At 34.5% G+C, this 16250-nt stretch overlaps 2 protein-coding genes across 2 annotated transcripts; one reads left to right on the top strand and one right to left on the bottom strand.

The window, feature by feature from the left end:
• The first annotated feature begins 506 nt into the window (after positions 1-506).
• On the top strand, positions 507-7057 carry LOC132598596 (protein NRT1/ PTR FAMILY 4.3). Its single transcript, XM_060311564.1, has 6 exons — positions 507-835; positions 1454-1671; positions 3846-4286; positions 5394-5524; positions 5837-6174; positions 6269-7057. Exons 1-6 carry the CDS (start codon positions 697-699, stop codon positions 6793-6795), a joined length of 1794 nt encoding a protein of 597 aa, XP_060167547.1. The 5' UTR covers positions 507-696; the 3' UTR covers positions 6796-7057.
• A 1706-nt stretch (positions 7058-8763) lies between these two features.
• LOC132598595 (uncharacterized) lies at positions 8764-15527 on the bottom strand. The gene is made up of 8 exons (XM_060311562.1): positions 15309-15527; positions 14352-14420; positions 13642-13758; positions 12718-12800; positions 12525-12600; positions 10848-11033; positions 10245-10373; positions 8764-9263 (listed from the first exon to the last, which is right to left on the bottom strand). The coding sequence occupies exons 1-8, from the start codon at positions 15384-15386 to the stop codon at positions 9099-9101; spliced, it is 903 nt and encodes a 300-aa protein (XP_060167545.1). The 5' UTR covers positions 15387-15527; the 3' UTR covers positions 8764-9098.
• Between the last annotated feature and the right edge of the window lie 723 nt (positions 15528-16250).

The raw sequence follows: 16250 nt of genomic DNA, 5'->3' as shown, positions 1-16250 counted from the left end.
GCACAGATAGATAAATTAAATTAAAAAAACCAAGCCATAAAAGACAATTAGATATAATATTTCAATTTGACTTATTTTAGTTGACAGTTTAACACATCTTTAATTCACACTATTAGTATAATTGAATCGTCTATTACAAATTACTTGTTTCATTTATAGCTGATGACTAGTTCCAATAACTATGAGTATTTGTGATTATGACTAGATAGCATAAATACTTATACACTAGTTAAATTCATAACGTTTTAGACAAAAAAACACACGGGCTAGTAACAAATTATAAAACAACTAGTAATTAGTGACATGTTTTAATCGATACAAATCACGAATAATATTAAAATCTTTCAATGCCGTTTTTTTTTTTTTTTTTTTTGAAATAATGGAAGCTAAGGTGGAATTCACACGATAACTAAAGGGGAAGCTTGTGTGTGTGTGTGTGTGGACATTTGATATAATATAGTATCCAAAAAAGGTCGATTATTAATATAAATAGGCGAGGCCACTTGCCTCATTTTCAGCACAATTGAGCATAAGACAACTTCCCCCCACGCCCTCCTCTCAGTTTTCTCACACAGAACTGTCTTTTCTCTTTAGTTATATATATTTTTGTTGTCCTCGTGAAAACAAAGAAAATTATATGTAAAGAAAACTAGCTAGAGAGATAGTTTTACAGGATTGAAGTGAAGTAATTAATACATGGAGATGGAGGCAGGGAGAGGAGAAAGAGGAGATAATAACGATATTTGTGAAGAGATTACTACCAGTGTTGATTGGAGAGGAAGACCTTCAAACCCCGTCAAACATGGTGGAATGAAAGCTGCTGCCTTTGTTCTTGGTACACAAAGTTTAATTTACTATCCCATTCCCCTCAGTTTAATTTCTTCTTGTTTTTTCTTTCAGGTTTATAAGTTTAAATCTGTCAACTATTGATCTTTGTCTCTTTAGAAAATGTCACTAGCTAATTAGCAGGTTTTATTTGTCCCTCATCTTGGATGTATATGACACTATGGTTGTGTGGTGCTACCATTAGTTCGTATTTTCATATATATCACAATATTTATATCTCCTCTATTTCTTATAAATTTATGGTAGATGTCATTAGTGTATTTTAACTTTGTGGTGTAACAAGTAATCACTGCTAGAAAAATATGTTTTTCCCTCCAACATTCAGTGGGAAATTTGTGTTATAGAACATAATTTTTCCATTTCATTCCCACCGAACTAGCTCACTGGAAAAACGCATGGTGAGAAACAGGTTCCTACTGAAATGCTGGAAAATAGCCACTGAACATTTTTTCGTGGAAAATCAGTGGGAAAATAGAGATTTTTTTAGTAGTGAATCAATATGTTTTATTTTGAAGGTTACTAGTACCACTTATTGCTGAAGATTACTTATAGATATAACATGAAAATTAAACTCTTTCTGATAATCTATATGAAAAAATAAATGCAGGACTGCAAGGATTTGAGATAATGGGAATAGCAGCAGTTGGGAACAACCTCATAACATATGTGATAAATGAGATGCACTTTTCATTGTCAGAATCAGCAAATATAGTGACAAACTTTATAGGGACAATCTTTATCCTTGCATTGCTTGGAGGCTATCTCTCCGACTCTTATCTTGGTTCCTTCTGGACCATCCTCATCTTTGGCTTTATCGAACTTTCGGTAAGTTACTATATTTTATAAAGTCTTTTTCTTTCCGAGTTTAAATTATATACCTCGTCAATATAAAATGTTTTAACATTATAAACCATCAGGTTATTCTAATATTTATAGGTAAGTCTCCTTGAAATATTAAATTTGTAATCTTAAAAATAAGATAGATTATATAACTTAAACACTTCAATTTTGTACTCTTATCTCCTTTCCCCTTTTTGTCACTTTCTACTCCCTTAGCTTTCTTATCTTAAATGCCATAACAAGTTGGTTCAAAATTCATATCCAAATTTCAGTATCAATTTTATCATGCACACTAGCAAGCGAGCTGGTCCTTTGACAATACTGAAAAAGACGGTCAAAATTCATATCCAAATTTCAGTATCAATTTTATCATGCACGCTAGCTAGCTAGCTGGTCCTTTGACAATACTGAAAAAGACGTATTACTATGCTTAATTGAATGTGTTTTGTCTGCAATAAAACATGAATCTTTAATTTACTAATTTTCTTGGATACGAAATTACGTCCTTTGTTCAAACCAATGGATTCATTTTACTCGTCATTATCATGTTAAAAAGGAAGTCAAAATAAGTGCTGTACTCTAAACTTTTAATTGCTACTCCGCTTGGTTAGGTCGAACACATATATTGGTCACCACTTCGTAAGAAATTGAAATGAGAAAAAAAGATACTAGCTCTTGAAACCAAGAGGCCATCTTCCACCCCCTCCCTCCGGATACCCCGGAGCATTTTATATCAAAAAAGTGATAGTAATTTCTTAGTTTAAGTTAGACAACAAACCTATATATAACGATATCGTTTGTCCGAATTTTTTATGGTTGCTATTTCAGAATGTTGTTATAGACAACATATAATATAACATAACATGAATAATTAGTTTTTTTTTTTTTAAGTGACCTGTTATAGTATTAAAATATTATTATAGAGGATGACTGTTATAGGAAAGTCTGATTGTATACCCCGAACTTGAGAAAAGGCCATAAATAGTCTCTTATCTATGAGAGTAGGTCTAAAATGGTCTCTTAACTGTACACTTACCAATTTTAGTCCTTTAACTATCCAAAAACTTATCAAATTTGGTCTCCGTCTATTTTTTTATACAAACAACGTACAAACTCATAAACCTTCATGAGATTAATCATTATAATAACCATTCCTCAAACCTATATTTTTCTCTCCCTGCTTCTTTTTCCTCAAGTTCCTCTTTTTTTTTTTTTTTTTAAAAAAAAAAAAGAGCATTTTGGCACTGGTGTCGCTCTCGAGTCTCTAAAATTCGAAAAGACAAACTCAGGCACAAAATTTCTATAACCATTCTTCTCAAACACTACTAAAAAACTGGTAAGAACCGATGGAAAAAAATCGATGGAAAAAACCAACGGAAAGACCGACAGATTTCATCGGTTTTTTCAATAATTTTTTTAAATCTTTTTTTTTAAGAAAACCGACGGACTGCGTCGATTATTTCTTGCACAAAAATGTGCGAAAAAATATAATTATTTGTTATATTATTTTCTAAAATAAACCGATGGAGTCCGTCAGTTTTTTATTTTTTTTTATAAAAAAACCGATGGAGACGGAGTCCGTCGATTTTTAGAGCGAAAAAACAGTATAAATTAAATCAATGTAAGTATATGAACAAAAAATATCAGTGGTAAAGCCCTTTAATGCCAAGGAACATACCTGGGTTTGACTCCAAGTTCCTATGGAACATAAGGAATGTAAGTCCGGTTTTTTTTTTTTTAACAAGAGGAACTTGACGAAAAAGAAGCAGTGAGAGAGAAATATAGGTCTGAGGAATGGTTTAACGATTAATCTCACGAAGGTTTATGAGTTTGTACGCTGTTTGTATAAAAAAATAGATGGAGACCAAATTTGATAAGTTTTTGGATAGTTAAAGGACTAAAACCGGTAAGTATATAGTTAAGGGACCATTTTAGACCTACTCCCATAGATAAGGGACTATTTATGGCCTTTTCTCCCCCGAACTTACACTATCGGTGCAATTTAACAGATTATAGCATTTTCTAGATTACCATATAAGTCTTGATGTGAAAAATTACTTGTTTGTTGTAGGCCAACTTAATCAATCTGATACTATAAAAATTCTTTACATTGCTGGTGCATGCATAAAACATACCAAATATTTTTTTCACTTGTGAAGGGTTTCATATTACTCTCAGTACAAGCGCATATGCCACAGCTAAAGCCACCAAAGTGCAACATGCTAACTGATGGAGACCAATGTGTGGAAGCAAAGGGTTTCAAAGCATTAATATTTTTTGTGGCATTGTATTTGGTGGCACTAGGGAGTGGATGTGTGAAGCCAAATATGATATCCCATGGTGCTGACCAATTTAATCAAGATAATCCAAAGCAGTCAAAGCAACTTTCAAGATACTTCAATGCTGCTTATTTTGCATTTTCGATGGGGGAACTTATTGCACTTACAGTACTTGTTTATGTGCAAACAAATACTGGAATGGATGTTGGATTTGGTGTCTCAGCTGCTGCTATGGCTTTGGGATTAATCAGCTTAGTTTGTGGCACTCTTTTTTACAGAAATAAACCTCCTCAAGGAAGCATTCTCACTCCCATTGCACAAGTAAATTTTTCTGAATTAACTTTCCTTTTAAGATTCTTTTTTTCGTGAATTTTCTTTTTCTTTTTATCATGAGAGGTTTTACATGTTGTTGTGTCAATAACTTTTATACCGTCGGATCATTCAAATGTTATATACAGGTCTTCTTACAATTTGAGATTTGAAATCTTGAAAATAAGATATGATACCTGATACCTATAGTATAAAACTTATTTACAGTGATGATATATCATATATATTAATCCACTTAAACTCTTTTATCGTTCTGATTTATTACACTATCAATCACCATGTTTGCAGATTATTAATTGATGTCTTGCTATTAAAATTAGTTATAACTCACATTTAAATGAATTGATAGCATAATTTTCTTGTACCACTGTTTACTTGGTTAAGCTCTTTCAAAGGATACGACACTCCAGTTCCTTTTTTTGATATTATTTTATTCCTTCTTTGATGTTTGACTTTTGTTGTCCTTTTAATAGTACATTATTGCTAGGATGTCTAATGATGACAATCTAGAAGACTAGAATTGGGTTGCGCGGTTGGCTGCCATTTTCTGTTTGTTAATGCTACTTTTTTTTTTTTTTTTTTTTTGTGAATCTTTAATATAATATAATCTGATTTGACTCTGGGGATTATGGATGCAATCTTGTTCTCTTTAGATGACAACATAAAAAGTTAACCCCTCCATATATTTCCCAATTAAATAAATAACTTAAATCCACATACTATATATTTGTCGTCTTCTGATTCATGCATATTCTAGGAAAGAGCTCATTATCATTATTAAGTCCTCCATATTACATTTGTCGGGGGATGTGCACCTTCCCTATATTTTATTTGTCCACCACCCCAAATGGAAACCCCCCCCCCCCCCCCCAAAAAAAAAAAAAAAAAAAAAAAAAAAAGGAATAAGCTATATACGTTAGGATAGTGTAATTTTTTTTAGTATTATCAATAAATTTTAATTTGTGTTAGCAGATTAATTAATTTTATTTAATTATAAACTAGTGCTTATTTAAAAAATACTAATACTCCAATTCGTTTGAGAATTATTGAAGAAGTGCTCTTAACTATTCTTATACTTTGTTGTGGTTATAATGGCAGGTTTTGGTGGCAGCTTTCTTAAATAGAAAGCGTGTTTCTCCATCAGATGCACATATGCTTCATGGAACCCACACCACCAAGGCTCCTAATGCCAATCCCACTATTCTTCTTCTTCACACCAATCGATTCAGGTATATTTAAAGACTTAATTTATACTACATATGAATACTGTAAATATATTTTTACATTGTTATTGTGTTTTGATCTACTATAATATATAACGTGTCTAATTTTTATGTTTGTGATCCTACTTCTCATGAATCGTTACTTGCAGTTATCTTTTGTCTGGCATGATAATGTAAGATACATATTCCGCCGTAGTATGTGTTTAGAAATATGTTACTCCATTAATAATATTATCATCATAATGCTCTTATAGGGACACGATAAGAAATGATCGCTAAAATAAAAGATATTTACATAGAGATTTTTTTTTTTTTCAGGTTCTTGGACAAGGCTTGCATAAAAATGCAAGATGGAAATACCACAAAAGAGATAAGTCGATGGAGACTCTGCACAGTAACACAAGTAGAGCAAGTCAAGATCCTAATTTCAGTCATTCCCATATTTGCTTGCACTATAATTTTCAATACCATCTTAGCACAACTTCAAACATTTTCAGTCCAACAAGGAAGTGCCATGAACACTAAGCTAACCAAAAATTTCAATATCCCTCCAGCTTCCCTTCAATCAATCCCTTACATAATGTTAATCTTCATAGTCCCTCTCTATGACACATTCCTTGTCCCTTTCGCCAGAAAATTCACCGGCCATGATTCAGGTACAATTAAAGAATGTGACCATCTCGTTAAAAAAAAAAAAAAATGTTAGAAAACATACCGTTCTAATTACTTATTTATATTATGTCTCAACAGGCATCACCCCTCTGCAACGTATAGGAGTTGGCCTATTCGTTGCAACTTTCTCCATGGTATCAGCAGCCTTAATGGAAAACAGACGTCGAATTGCTGCAGTGGAATCGAACGAAACCCTATCGATATTTTGGATCACCCCACAATTCTTGATATTTGGAATATCAGAAATGTTCACTGCAGTAGGACTTATTGAGTTCTTCTACAAACAATCCTTAAAAGGGTCGATGCAATCATTTTTAACAGCCATTACTTATTGTTCATACTCATTTGGGTTTTATTTAAGCTCACTTCTTGTTTCCTTAGTGAACAAAATCACTTCAAATTCATCTCGTGGTGGCTGGCTTAGTGACAACAATCTCAACAAAGACAGACTTGATCTTTTCTATTGGTTGCTGGCAGTGCTGAGCTTTCTCAATTTCCTCAACTATTTATTTTGGGCTAAATGGTATTCGAAAATGGGATCTTCATCAGCTACAATAAATCAAGAATTCAATTCCAAAGTTGTTGGAGATGGTGGTATAGTTTAGTGGAATCACTATGTACTTCTAGCTGGGGGAGTAATTAATTGTCTCTAAATTCTAGCTCTAAGGTGCCTATGGCAATTATGGGGATACATATAATAAACTCTACTTGGGTGATGTTGGAATATATCTGTAAAATGTCTATAAAAGTTCCACGAATCATGGAGGTTTATGTTATTGTTTGGTTATATTAAACCTTTCTAAGTTATATGTATTCACAATGTAAGGATCTATTATATTATCAATGTAGTTAAACCTATCATAGATAGTTAATAAGTAATAAATTTTAATGATCAGGTTACAAATTAACGTTTGTCATGAAAGTTTACCTGTACTTGATTTATAAATAACTTAAATATATGAATATTTTAAACATTGTCAATGCATAAAACCTATGCTAAAAAAGGAAGCCTTTACTAGTTGTATAAGATACTTATGCTCAAAAAAGGAGGTTCCCTTTTCAAAGTTCTTTTAGTCGGTCTCCCCCGAGCCTCTGGCTTTGTAGAATTTAGGCAGCATTCCATTTAAAAGATTCAATGTATCTAAAGATCATGTAGAAAATTAAGGATCTATTCACTTTCTTTTGAATGACAAAATAAAAAATAACACAAAATGGTTGACTCGTACATATTCCCACATCATTTTTATCACTAATCAAGGTAAACCAAAGACGGATTTAACATTTAAATTTAAAGAGTTTGACTTTTAGAATTTTTAACAACGAACTCGTTGTATTTTTAAATTATGAGCTTATATATAATATTGTTGAAATTTTAATTAGTTCTCACATATTCTCTATCGAAAATATTGAATTCGGATGAACCCATACCTAAAAGCTATATCTGTGACAGATTTATTAATGTAAACGTCGAGTGCGGCTAATATTCTTTTTTTAAAGCAGAAGTAAGAGTCCACTAAAGCAATATAACAACAGCAATGTGATGAATATTCATGGAACATAATGAAAGCATACATACATAAAGTCAAAAAGAGATGTAAGTGACAAGGGCAAGGTGGGGCTTTTTTTGGTGGGGAGGGAAAAAGGGGAAACATATATAGATACTTCAATGGAAAATCTAGCAAGCTATGAAGATGTTGTCTTCATTTTTACTGTTTTTACCTCAATGATTTAGTCTTCTCAAAAGAAACATGTCTGAGACATGTTTGGTATTGGGGCTAGGCCCCTCCCTCCTATTTTCCTAAAACAATTTCATAACTGCTCATTAGTATGTTAACTAAAAGGGTTGTAATACATTATTCTCTTTTTTTTAAATCCTTTTGGTCATCATATGTATCATAGCTTGTGGTATCAATTATATGACTTAATTCTTTCAATTATTACTCTCGTTCTCTTTCCTTGATGGAATAGGATAAACCTCTCTATAATGTAGATGGAAGTACGCTTTATGACAAAATTTCCTTGGCCACCTTTCCCATGTGAGTGTGTTCTAGCTATGATCATAATACACTTCTATATTGCACTAAATGTCACCATCAAAGGGCATTCATTTTTCAACTTGCAAAACACAGGAACTTTTAAGCATCATCAGATTAAAGAAATTGGTCGAAAATAACTCCTAGCATCCACTCCATTGATATTCGCCTCAACCTTTTTCATGTTATATGGAGCAGTATCTTCTATTTCTATCTTAGCCTCTTTCGTTTAATTTCTCCAAGCATAAAAATCCTACCTCTCAAATGCAACCAATAGGAGATATCAATATTTATTAGTTTCACCAATCCTCGCGAGACCAATAATATTACTCGTTATTCTATTACTTGTACGATTTGTGCACTGACTATTGTAGCTTTGCTGATCACATCAATTGGTTATTTTTCTTGTTAAACTGCAACTTTAGAGACGCGTCTTTGAAGGAACATTACTACTATTGAGTTAAAACCACAATGCTTTTGCCCTTTTCATGTGAAATGAGTAGGAAGGGTAGAGCTGACTAGTTGTCACCTCATGCTAGATTCAGCATAAATTCCATATTACACAGCTCAAATGTGACCCAAAAGGTTAAACAGATTGATTCAATAGCACTCCACATGAATGTGACGAAACTATAGACTAAGATGACTATCAGAATGAATCAACCCAGTCAAAGTAATAAACCCAAGAACTAAAATCACTTGATTGTTACATGTCAAAAGATTGAAAAAAAGAAAAAGAAAAAAAAAAACTAAAGTGAATCCCGGCAAAGTCACCAAGAACTCTGTACTAGGGAAAACATCTGTTTTACATATAGGTAGGACACCTAAATTAAAGCAGATCGAGTGTGGTCTTGCTAAATTATGGGGACCAACATCTACTCATCAGAACCCTCACCATTTGCGCCTTTTAGATGCAAGTGCTTTTCCCTCCTTTGAAAATCTGTCAAACCTTTACCGCTTCCGGTTACACCAACCTTCCCATGGGGATCATCCGGAGACTTGAAGATACTCTCACGCTTTCGACCAGAGAAGAAGCCCACCTGAAATATAAATAATATGCATAAGAAACAGCAGCTTAAAAGGCTCTAAAAAGGATGATATAAGTGTAGCGCCATACAGATCTGTCTACTAGTTCGAGAGACACACAAAACTATGAATAACTAAGACAACTATTGGATAAAGATAATCCAATGGCCGTGTGAAATATTTTGCAAATAAACGCAGCGTTTAACAAACACAAAAATAAAATCATGGAGTTGTATCAATGTAATATTTTTGATAAGATAGAAGTGAGAAATATAATTGAAAGGCAAGACAGTATAAGAACTCTGTGGTAACTGAGTATCCATCGTTTTCATACAAGGCACAATCATAAGTCTTTATTCCCAAGAAAGAAGCAATGACAAACAAAAAGATGGCTAACCGGCGGTAACTAATCAATTAATATGAGCAGATATGTACAAAATCTATTCTGCCTTTGACATCAAAAAACTTAACTCCTGATAACATGAACACTTCTTCTGAGAAACAGAGCTATATACACATCTCACTCCGAAACGCTTCATGATCAATGCACGTCATATAAACAATACCAATCTCAGCTTCCTGTCTAAGTTACTATCACTACTCAGCCTTTTGTTTTGTTTAGACCCCGTAATTTTATTTCAATTTCAAGAGTTAGCAGTGAGAGCATTTTTAGAGGTAAGCACTGTGTGAAACGGTTTAAGGATTCTTGGAGCCACCTTTTATTTCAACATTTTTTTTTTTTTTTGTTGCTATTTTAGTTGGACGCAGATCAATAAACCCAGCAGGAAGTTGGCAGTTGAAAGGATATATTATTACAGAAGACGATCTCAACTAATCACACCAGTCGATGTTATGTAATGACAGCAAATTGATTGACAATAAGCCACTATCATATTGTACTTTCTCAAAAAAAATATTATCATATTGCATAGTAAGCACAGACTCTTAAAAATGTGATTCATGAATCAGGTTTAGCAAGTCACCAACCAGCATACCTTCTTAGTCTGGCCTTTAGTTGACTGAAATTGTTGCCAAGCGTTTTGCCTCTTGTTTTGAGCAACCTCAAGTTGCTCTATCCGCACCTTAGACTTGAAAGCATGAATCTTTTTCTTTTTTGCAGCTTTCTATGAAGAATAAAGATGAGGTCATGAGCAGGAATGAAAACAAAAACAGACAATTTCTGACAAATCAAGAAACCAGAGAAGGCAAGAGGTGAAAGCAAGTAAGGTGGACAACTGATCATGTAAGAAAACCAACTAGCCCCTGCTCTAATGAAGTCTTTAACTTCTACTTTCCAGTAATGTCGGACTACTTATAACTGCTTTGAAGTTATAGTACCTACGCCCGTCTGCAGATGGTGCAGAGCTAATCTCTTGCAAGAAAATTAGGATTACTTTAAGCAAAGTAGGCCCTAATCATATATCCTGTCCTATCTACATATCAAGAGAATTGATGAGGCAAAATATAACAGACAACATGGAGGAATACCAAGTTTGTTATCAGCTATTTTTTTTTTGAAAAAAAAAAATAAAAATGGTAACTGTATTCTCAAATATCATTTTCCCTACCCTCAGTTCTAAAATTGACATTTAACATACCACATCTTCTGGATCATTAGGATCAATGAGAAGCTTTGCGGGCAAACTCCGAGATTGCATATCACTAGCTGCAGCTTGAGCTATCTTTCGTTTGAGAGCTTGTTTTGTGGCCTCAGCTATCTTTTCTGCTTCAACCAAAGGGTTGACAGATCCCTCTTCAATTGGTCTTATATTAGCATGATCCACCTGAAATTACAAGTTGTTGGCGTTACACTAAACTCAAATTAACTCCAACACTTGATCTAGGAGGCATCCTATTTATCCGTGTGAGTGTGTGACAGTATAGCATTCGCATATTATTACACATTTCATTGTACTTTCAACATCCATATTGAAAGGCCCGGAAGAGAACATTATTTTGGGGGCGGGGGGGTTGATCCCTGTACATACCAGATTCAAGGGATTAGTTCACCCCGTCAAACAACATAATAACATTCCTTTGGAAATTAAAAAAAAAAAATCTATTCGGGGGGAGAAGAGAGATTTTGTTTCACCACAGAAAATTAATTGATTCTTCACTTTCATAAAATTTTCACGATACACCTGAATCCACACTCAAACGATTTACTCTCCAAATCTTGGAACAAACCAAAAATACACTAAACCTGAATATTTGACGCATTGTCTTTTTGCAGTTGTATATCAGAGCAAAAACAAGGTCAAAATTTCAAAACGTCATAATCCAGATAAGCTTACAACAGAATATTAAGGATTACCAAAAAGGAAAGAAATGCTTTCTTAATTTCAATACGAGAACCAAAGATAGCCCTAATTTGTAAACCGAGAACAGACTTTATGAAAAGCAGCAGACATGATGGGAATAGAACCTGGAAGTCAGAAACCACGACAACTGCACACGCCTAAAGAAGCAAAACTGACAATGCCCAATCGTTACTTAGGATTACATAGTAAAACAAACAGACCCTCATAACATACGCTCAATTTACAAGATAAAGAAAAACCTGTATATTAATTTGTCTGGTTAGATTGTTAAATTTTTTAACCCAGGTTGATCACCAAAGAACTGATTTTACATATTCCAGAATGTAATAGTAATAACTTTGGCCGCAGCCCCCCTTGCAAACACAGTTTCTTTATTGATTAACAATGAAATTTGAGCGTCATAACCATCAGCACTCAATAATTTAGAGCACTTATTTGGCTATCCTCTAACATAAGAAAGATTAAGCATATCACCAGACTGATTCTTGTGATGTTCGGTTTTTTCCCCAAAATATGCCACTCTCTCAGAAAAGTTGGTTCTCTTACTGATTCTACTTCACTCCTCTTGATATTTGGTGGTGATAACAACAGTAAATATGCTAGTATTAAAGAGCGAGGTAACATCATTTAAAATAAAGAGTCTTACTCCAGCCAAGATTTCATCCAATGCTAATGGGGATTACACGACATAAAATAGTGTTCCTATTTCAGTATTTCTGTTGTTGGCACTTTGGTTTAGACTAAACGCAACAGAGAAGCTGGAAAAGAGAAATGGTCTAGCCTAGTCAGCAGGAGTAACAAGATCACAGATTATTTAGACCAAAAACAACATAGATAAGTAGTTAAAAGAAAAGAAAAAAATAGAAGAACGCTCAAAACTAAAACATGCTATGAAGCCAATCAAGAGATTCCCATAAAAGCATAAAAAATAAAAGCATAAAAAAGAAGCAATACCTCTTCCTTGTTACCCCATTCATCATAGCAGACATAATAGCCATTTGGAGTATGTGCATGAATGGTGGCATCATACCTGGAAAATCAACTACATCAACAATAAGAAAGAGGGAGAAAATATAAAGAACAGTCGAAGAGAGCATAAAAATCTTCAAAAGAAAAAAGAGCAATCACCGCAGAAGTTTCTACTCACCACTCCCCGTCTTCACTATAAACGGCTTGTACTTTAGTGCCCACAGGAAACTTATCAGCATGATCCAATATTGATCTTGATTCCTGCAGACAGAGGAAGTTAGGAACCAAACAACACAAAAAGGAACTCATGCCAGCAGCCCAGCACACCCCCACCTCCCCCCCGCCCCCAAACAACAAAAAAGCACTCTCTTTCTGGAACACCTCTACGGGGGTATAGGGCATAACTTAATGAAAAGAGAGATGGGAAGCCTTTCAATTAAACATTTATGACCGTTAACGGTTAACCCAAAAAGGATCAATTCAGTAATACACATGATAGAAGAATGAAGAGGCCAATTTACTCGTGCTTACTATGTAATAAATCTATAATCCATCAAAAGGAAAGAAAATCAATATTCGATATCCAAACAGACTATTTCTGATATTGAGGATTCATACCATCGAGCCCAACTAGTTTTGGATTGAGGCGTGTAGTAGCTGCTGAAGAATAGAATAAATAAACTATGCTTATGATTGGGGCAATAATCCAGGCTTCTTCCCTTAAGATAATATATTCATTATTTGCAACTTCTAATTACTTACAATTCTGAACGAACCACGACTACTTCCATCAGATAATTCCCCGCACCCCATTCCCCACCAAAAGAAAAAAAGAGAAAGCCTTGCAAAATTACATCCAAGGAGGTTCCTTACATAAAAAGGGGTTGGGAATTCCAACAATTTTTACAATCAAACATTGAGTAAGGGAGCCTTTCTTAGGTAGAAATTAGCCAGAAACCACTTTAGATATACAATCATTAAAAGCACTGCGCTAATTCAGTATTTTCCAATTAAAACTTAATGCTTTTCAAGAATTATAGGGAGAGGAATATCCACCAAAGGATGAAAATATAACTTTAACAGAGTAATCTTTATGATATACCGCATTAGAATTCCCAGAATGGTGGAAACCATGCGATGCATCAGCACTGGTCCCGGTACCCATCCCATCTTCACTTTGTTTTGCAGTGACAAGGAGCTCTTCTGTTAAGGCAATCACCTGCATTTCAGAAAGTAAGCCTGGTTTAGTACTATTTGCTTTGCAAGAGGCAAGAAACAAATTAATTTTTTTAATTCCAAACTTAGATTCACAGAGTGACATCTGAAATCATGGGATAGAGGTATGCTGGCCACCATCACATATCGCAGACCTGCAATGGAATCAAGACACGAAAGTGATGGACACCTTGAGAAAGTTGCTAGCTCCAAAATTTTACAATCGCCACACGCCTTACTACCAGCGGGGTAATTTACTCTATCAAATAAAATCCTCACCTTTAAAACCAAATGACAAACTTATGTTTCTTCAGTCACGAAAAGTTCCTTCACACTGCTTGTTTATCGGCAATATAATGTTCGTGTAAGAAAATGAGAGAGAAGAAAGGGATACTAGTAATTAATCCAGAAAAGAGAGCAAATAATTATCTACAAATAAGACTTAGCCTTCTGTGCCAATAGATCTCTCAGAAAAATGATGTGATACTGGTAATAAGCTAAGCAGAGATATTAAGATCACGCTTAAGAGAGATTTTCTCAATAAGAAAACATTTAAAAGAAACAGTGGAGAACTTAAAACCAAGTGCAAAATGTCACCTCAACAAGTTCTTTCTCCATGTCAATATATTCGGAGTTGTCCGGTTCATCATGCAACAGCTCTCGCACCTGGTATATAAATAAAGGAGAATTTGTAAGTTCGAAGTACAGGAACTGCAACATTTAAGAAGCGAGATATAATTGAAGAAAGAGTGTGCAACTAGGAATAACATAACCACATCTCCTTTCCTTAATATTTGGTAGTTTTCATTGCTACCAGTTGATTAAATAGCAAAACCTGCAGGGACCATTCACTTCGCTTCTAGTCCCACCCATCAGACAGCATCTGTCAGAGCCTCAAAAGTGTCTTCACATTCTAATGTTCCAAGTCAACTTAATTTTATTTTATTTTTTTTGAGAATGGTAACAATTACTTAATATTTATAATACAACTAAAATCAGACATAGCACATTATAAACTGGGACACTCCATCTCTTATGCCTTCTATCAAACAAAAATGTCCCTAAACAAAGATAATTCTAATGAGATTCTAGGAATTATTTTGCATGAGCTGTGATATCTATATGGGTTGGATCACCAAGCTGACTTCATCGTTTCCCGAGGCTCCTTCAACTCGAACACTAATGAAACTAGCCTATAACTATTTCTTCCTTCACAAAATTGAGTTTATAACACACCAGAAAAGTAGTAACTAAGAATTTTCTCTTCTAAAAACAAAAGAAAAGGACAACCCCACCTCAAAATCCTATTTTTTTTTTCTAATTGTCAGAACCACCTAATTACAATCTGACAATTAACACCAATACAATGATGTATATGTGTACATACGCTCTGAATTTTGCTTATTCAAACAAACACTTGAAACCAACTCAATCAATGGATGACTTCAAGAGCACAAAAAACCTTATCAAATAGAAAAAAGAAAAGATTTTGGCTTTCAAGCCTAGCATGGCAAAACTCAATTACAATTCAGAGGTAAGAAATTAGGGTTTAACCTGGTGAAGTTGGTCTTTGTAAGTAGAGAGATTTGAAGCCAATTCTTCAATGCTAACTTCATCTGCTCCGCTTTGCATCTTTTTCTTTATTTAACGAATTTGATTATTGAATAAACCCTAGAAGATTTATCGGGTCAATTTTGAATCGGGTATTTTCACTGTGACAAGGGGTCGTTCCTCAATGTCATCTACTTACTTATATATTTAGCCGTTTACTGTGACAAACATCATCCCTTCCCTTTATGTATGGGAGTAAGGTTTATTTTGGACCTTTAGATATGACTTAAGCATCTTTATTCCCTAAGTTTGCTAAAGTAGAGCATCTTTGGTCCAATGCACATACTACAACAACATCGCAGTTGAATCCCAACAGGTGAGGTTTGGGGAGGGTGAATGTACGCGGCGAGCGAAATGGGAGCAGCCTAAACGGTGAAACCGGATTGTGGAAGAGCAATACAAGCGTCGTGCTGCTAGGCGAAGTAGCCTGAATGCTGCACCAACTTACCTCTATCTTGTGACAGGTAGAGAGGATGTTTCCGATAGACCTCCGACTCAATGAGAGAAGATAAGAGAGATGAAAAAGCATTAGTAATAATAAACAATAACAATAAAATGATAAGATGACAGAGTGAAAGAAACAATCGGATAATACTAGGGATCTAATAATAAGCACACAAAACAAAGATACCACTACTCCCAGTACGGAAAAGTAATTCGTGCGCAACCTACTAACCCTCCACCCTAATACTCGATCTCCACACCCTCCTATCATGGGCCATGTACTCGAAAAGCTGAAGTTGCGTCATATCCTACCTAGTCACCAGACTTCTTAGAGCTACATCTCCCTCTTCTCAGCTCAACCACGGCCAACCTCTCGCACCTCCTCATTGGAGCATCTGCAGATCTCCTCTACACGTATTTGAACCATCTCAACATCCCTTC

This window comes from Lycium barbarum, chromosome 6, assembly GCF_019175385.1.
Source record: "Lycium barbarum isolate Lr01 chromosome 6, ASM1917538v2, whole genome shotgun sequence".
Lineage (NCBI taxonomy): Eukaryota > Viridiplantae > Streptophyta > Magnoliopsida > Solanales > Solanaceae > Lycium > Lycium barbarum.
The sequence above is the reverse complement of the archived record's forward strand: the minus strand, read 5'-3'. Positions and strand labels throughout refer to the sequence as shown.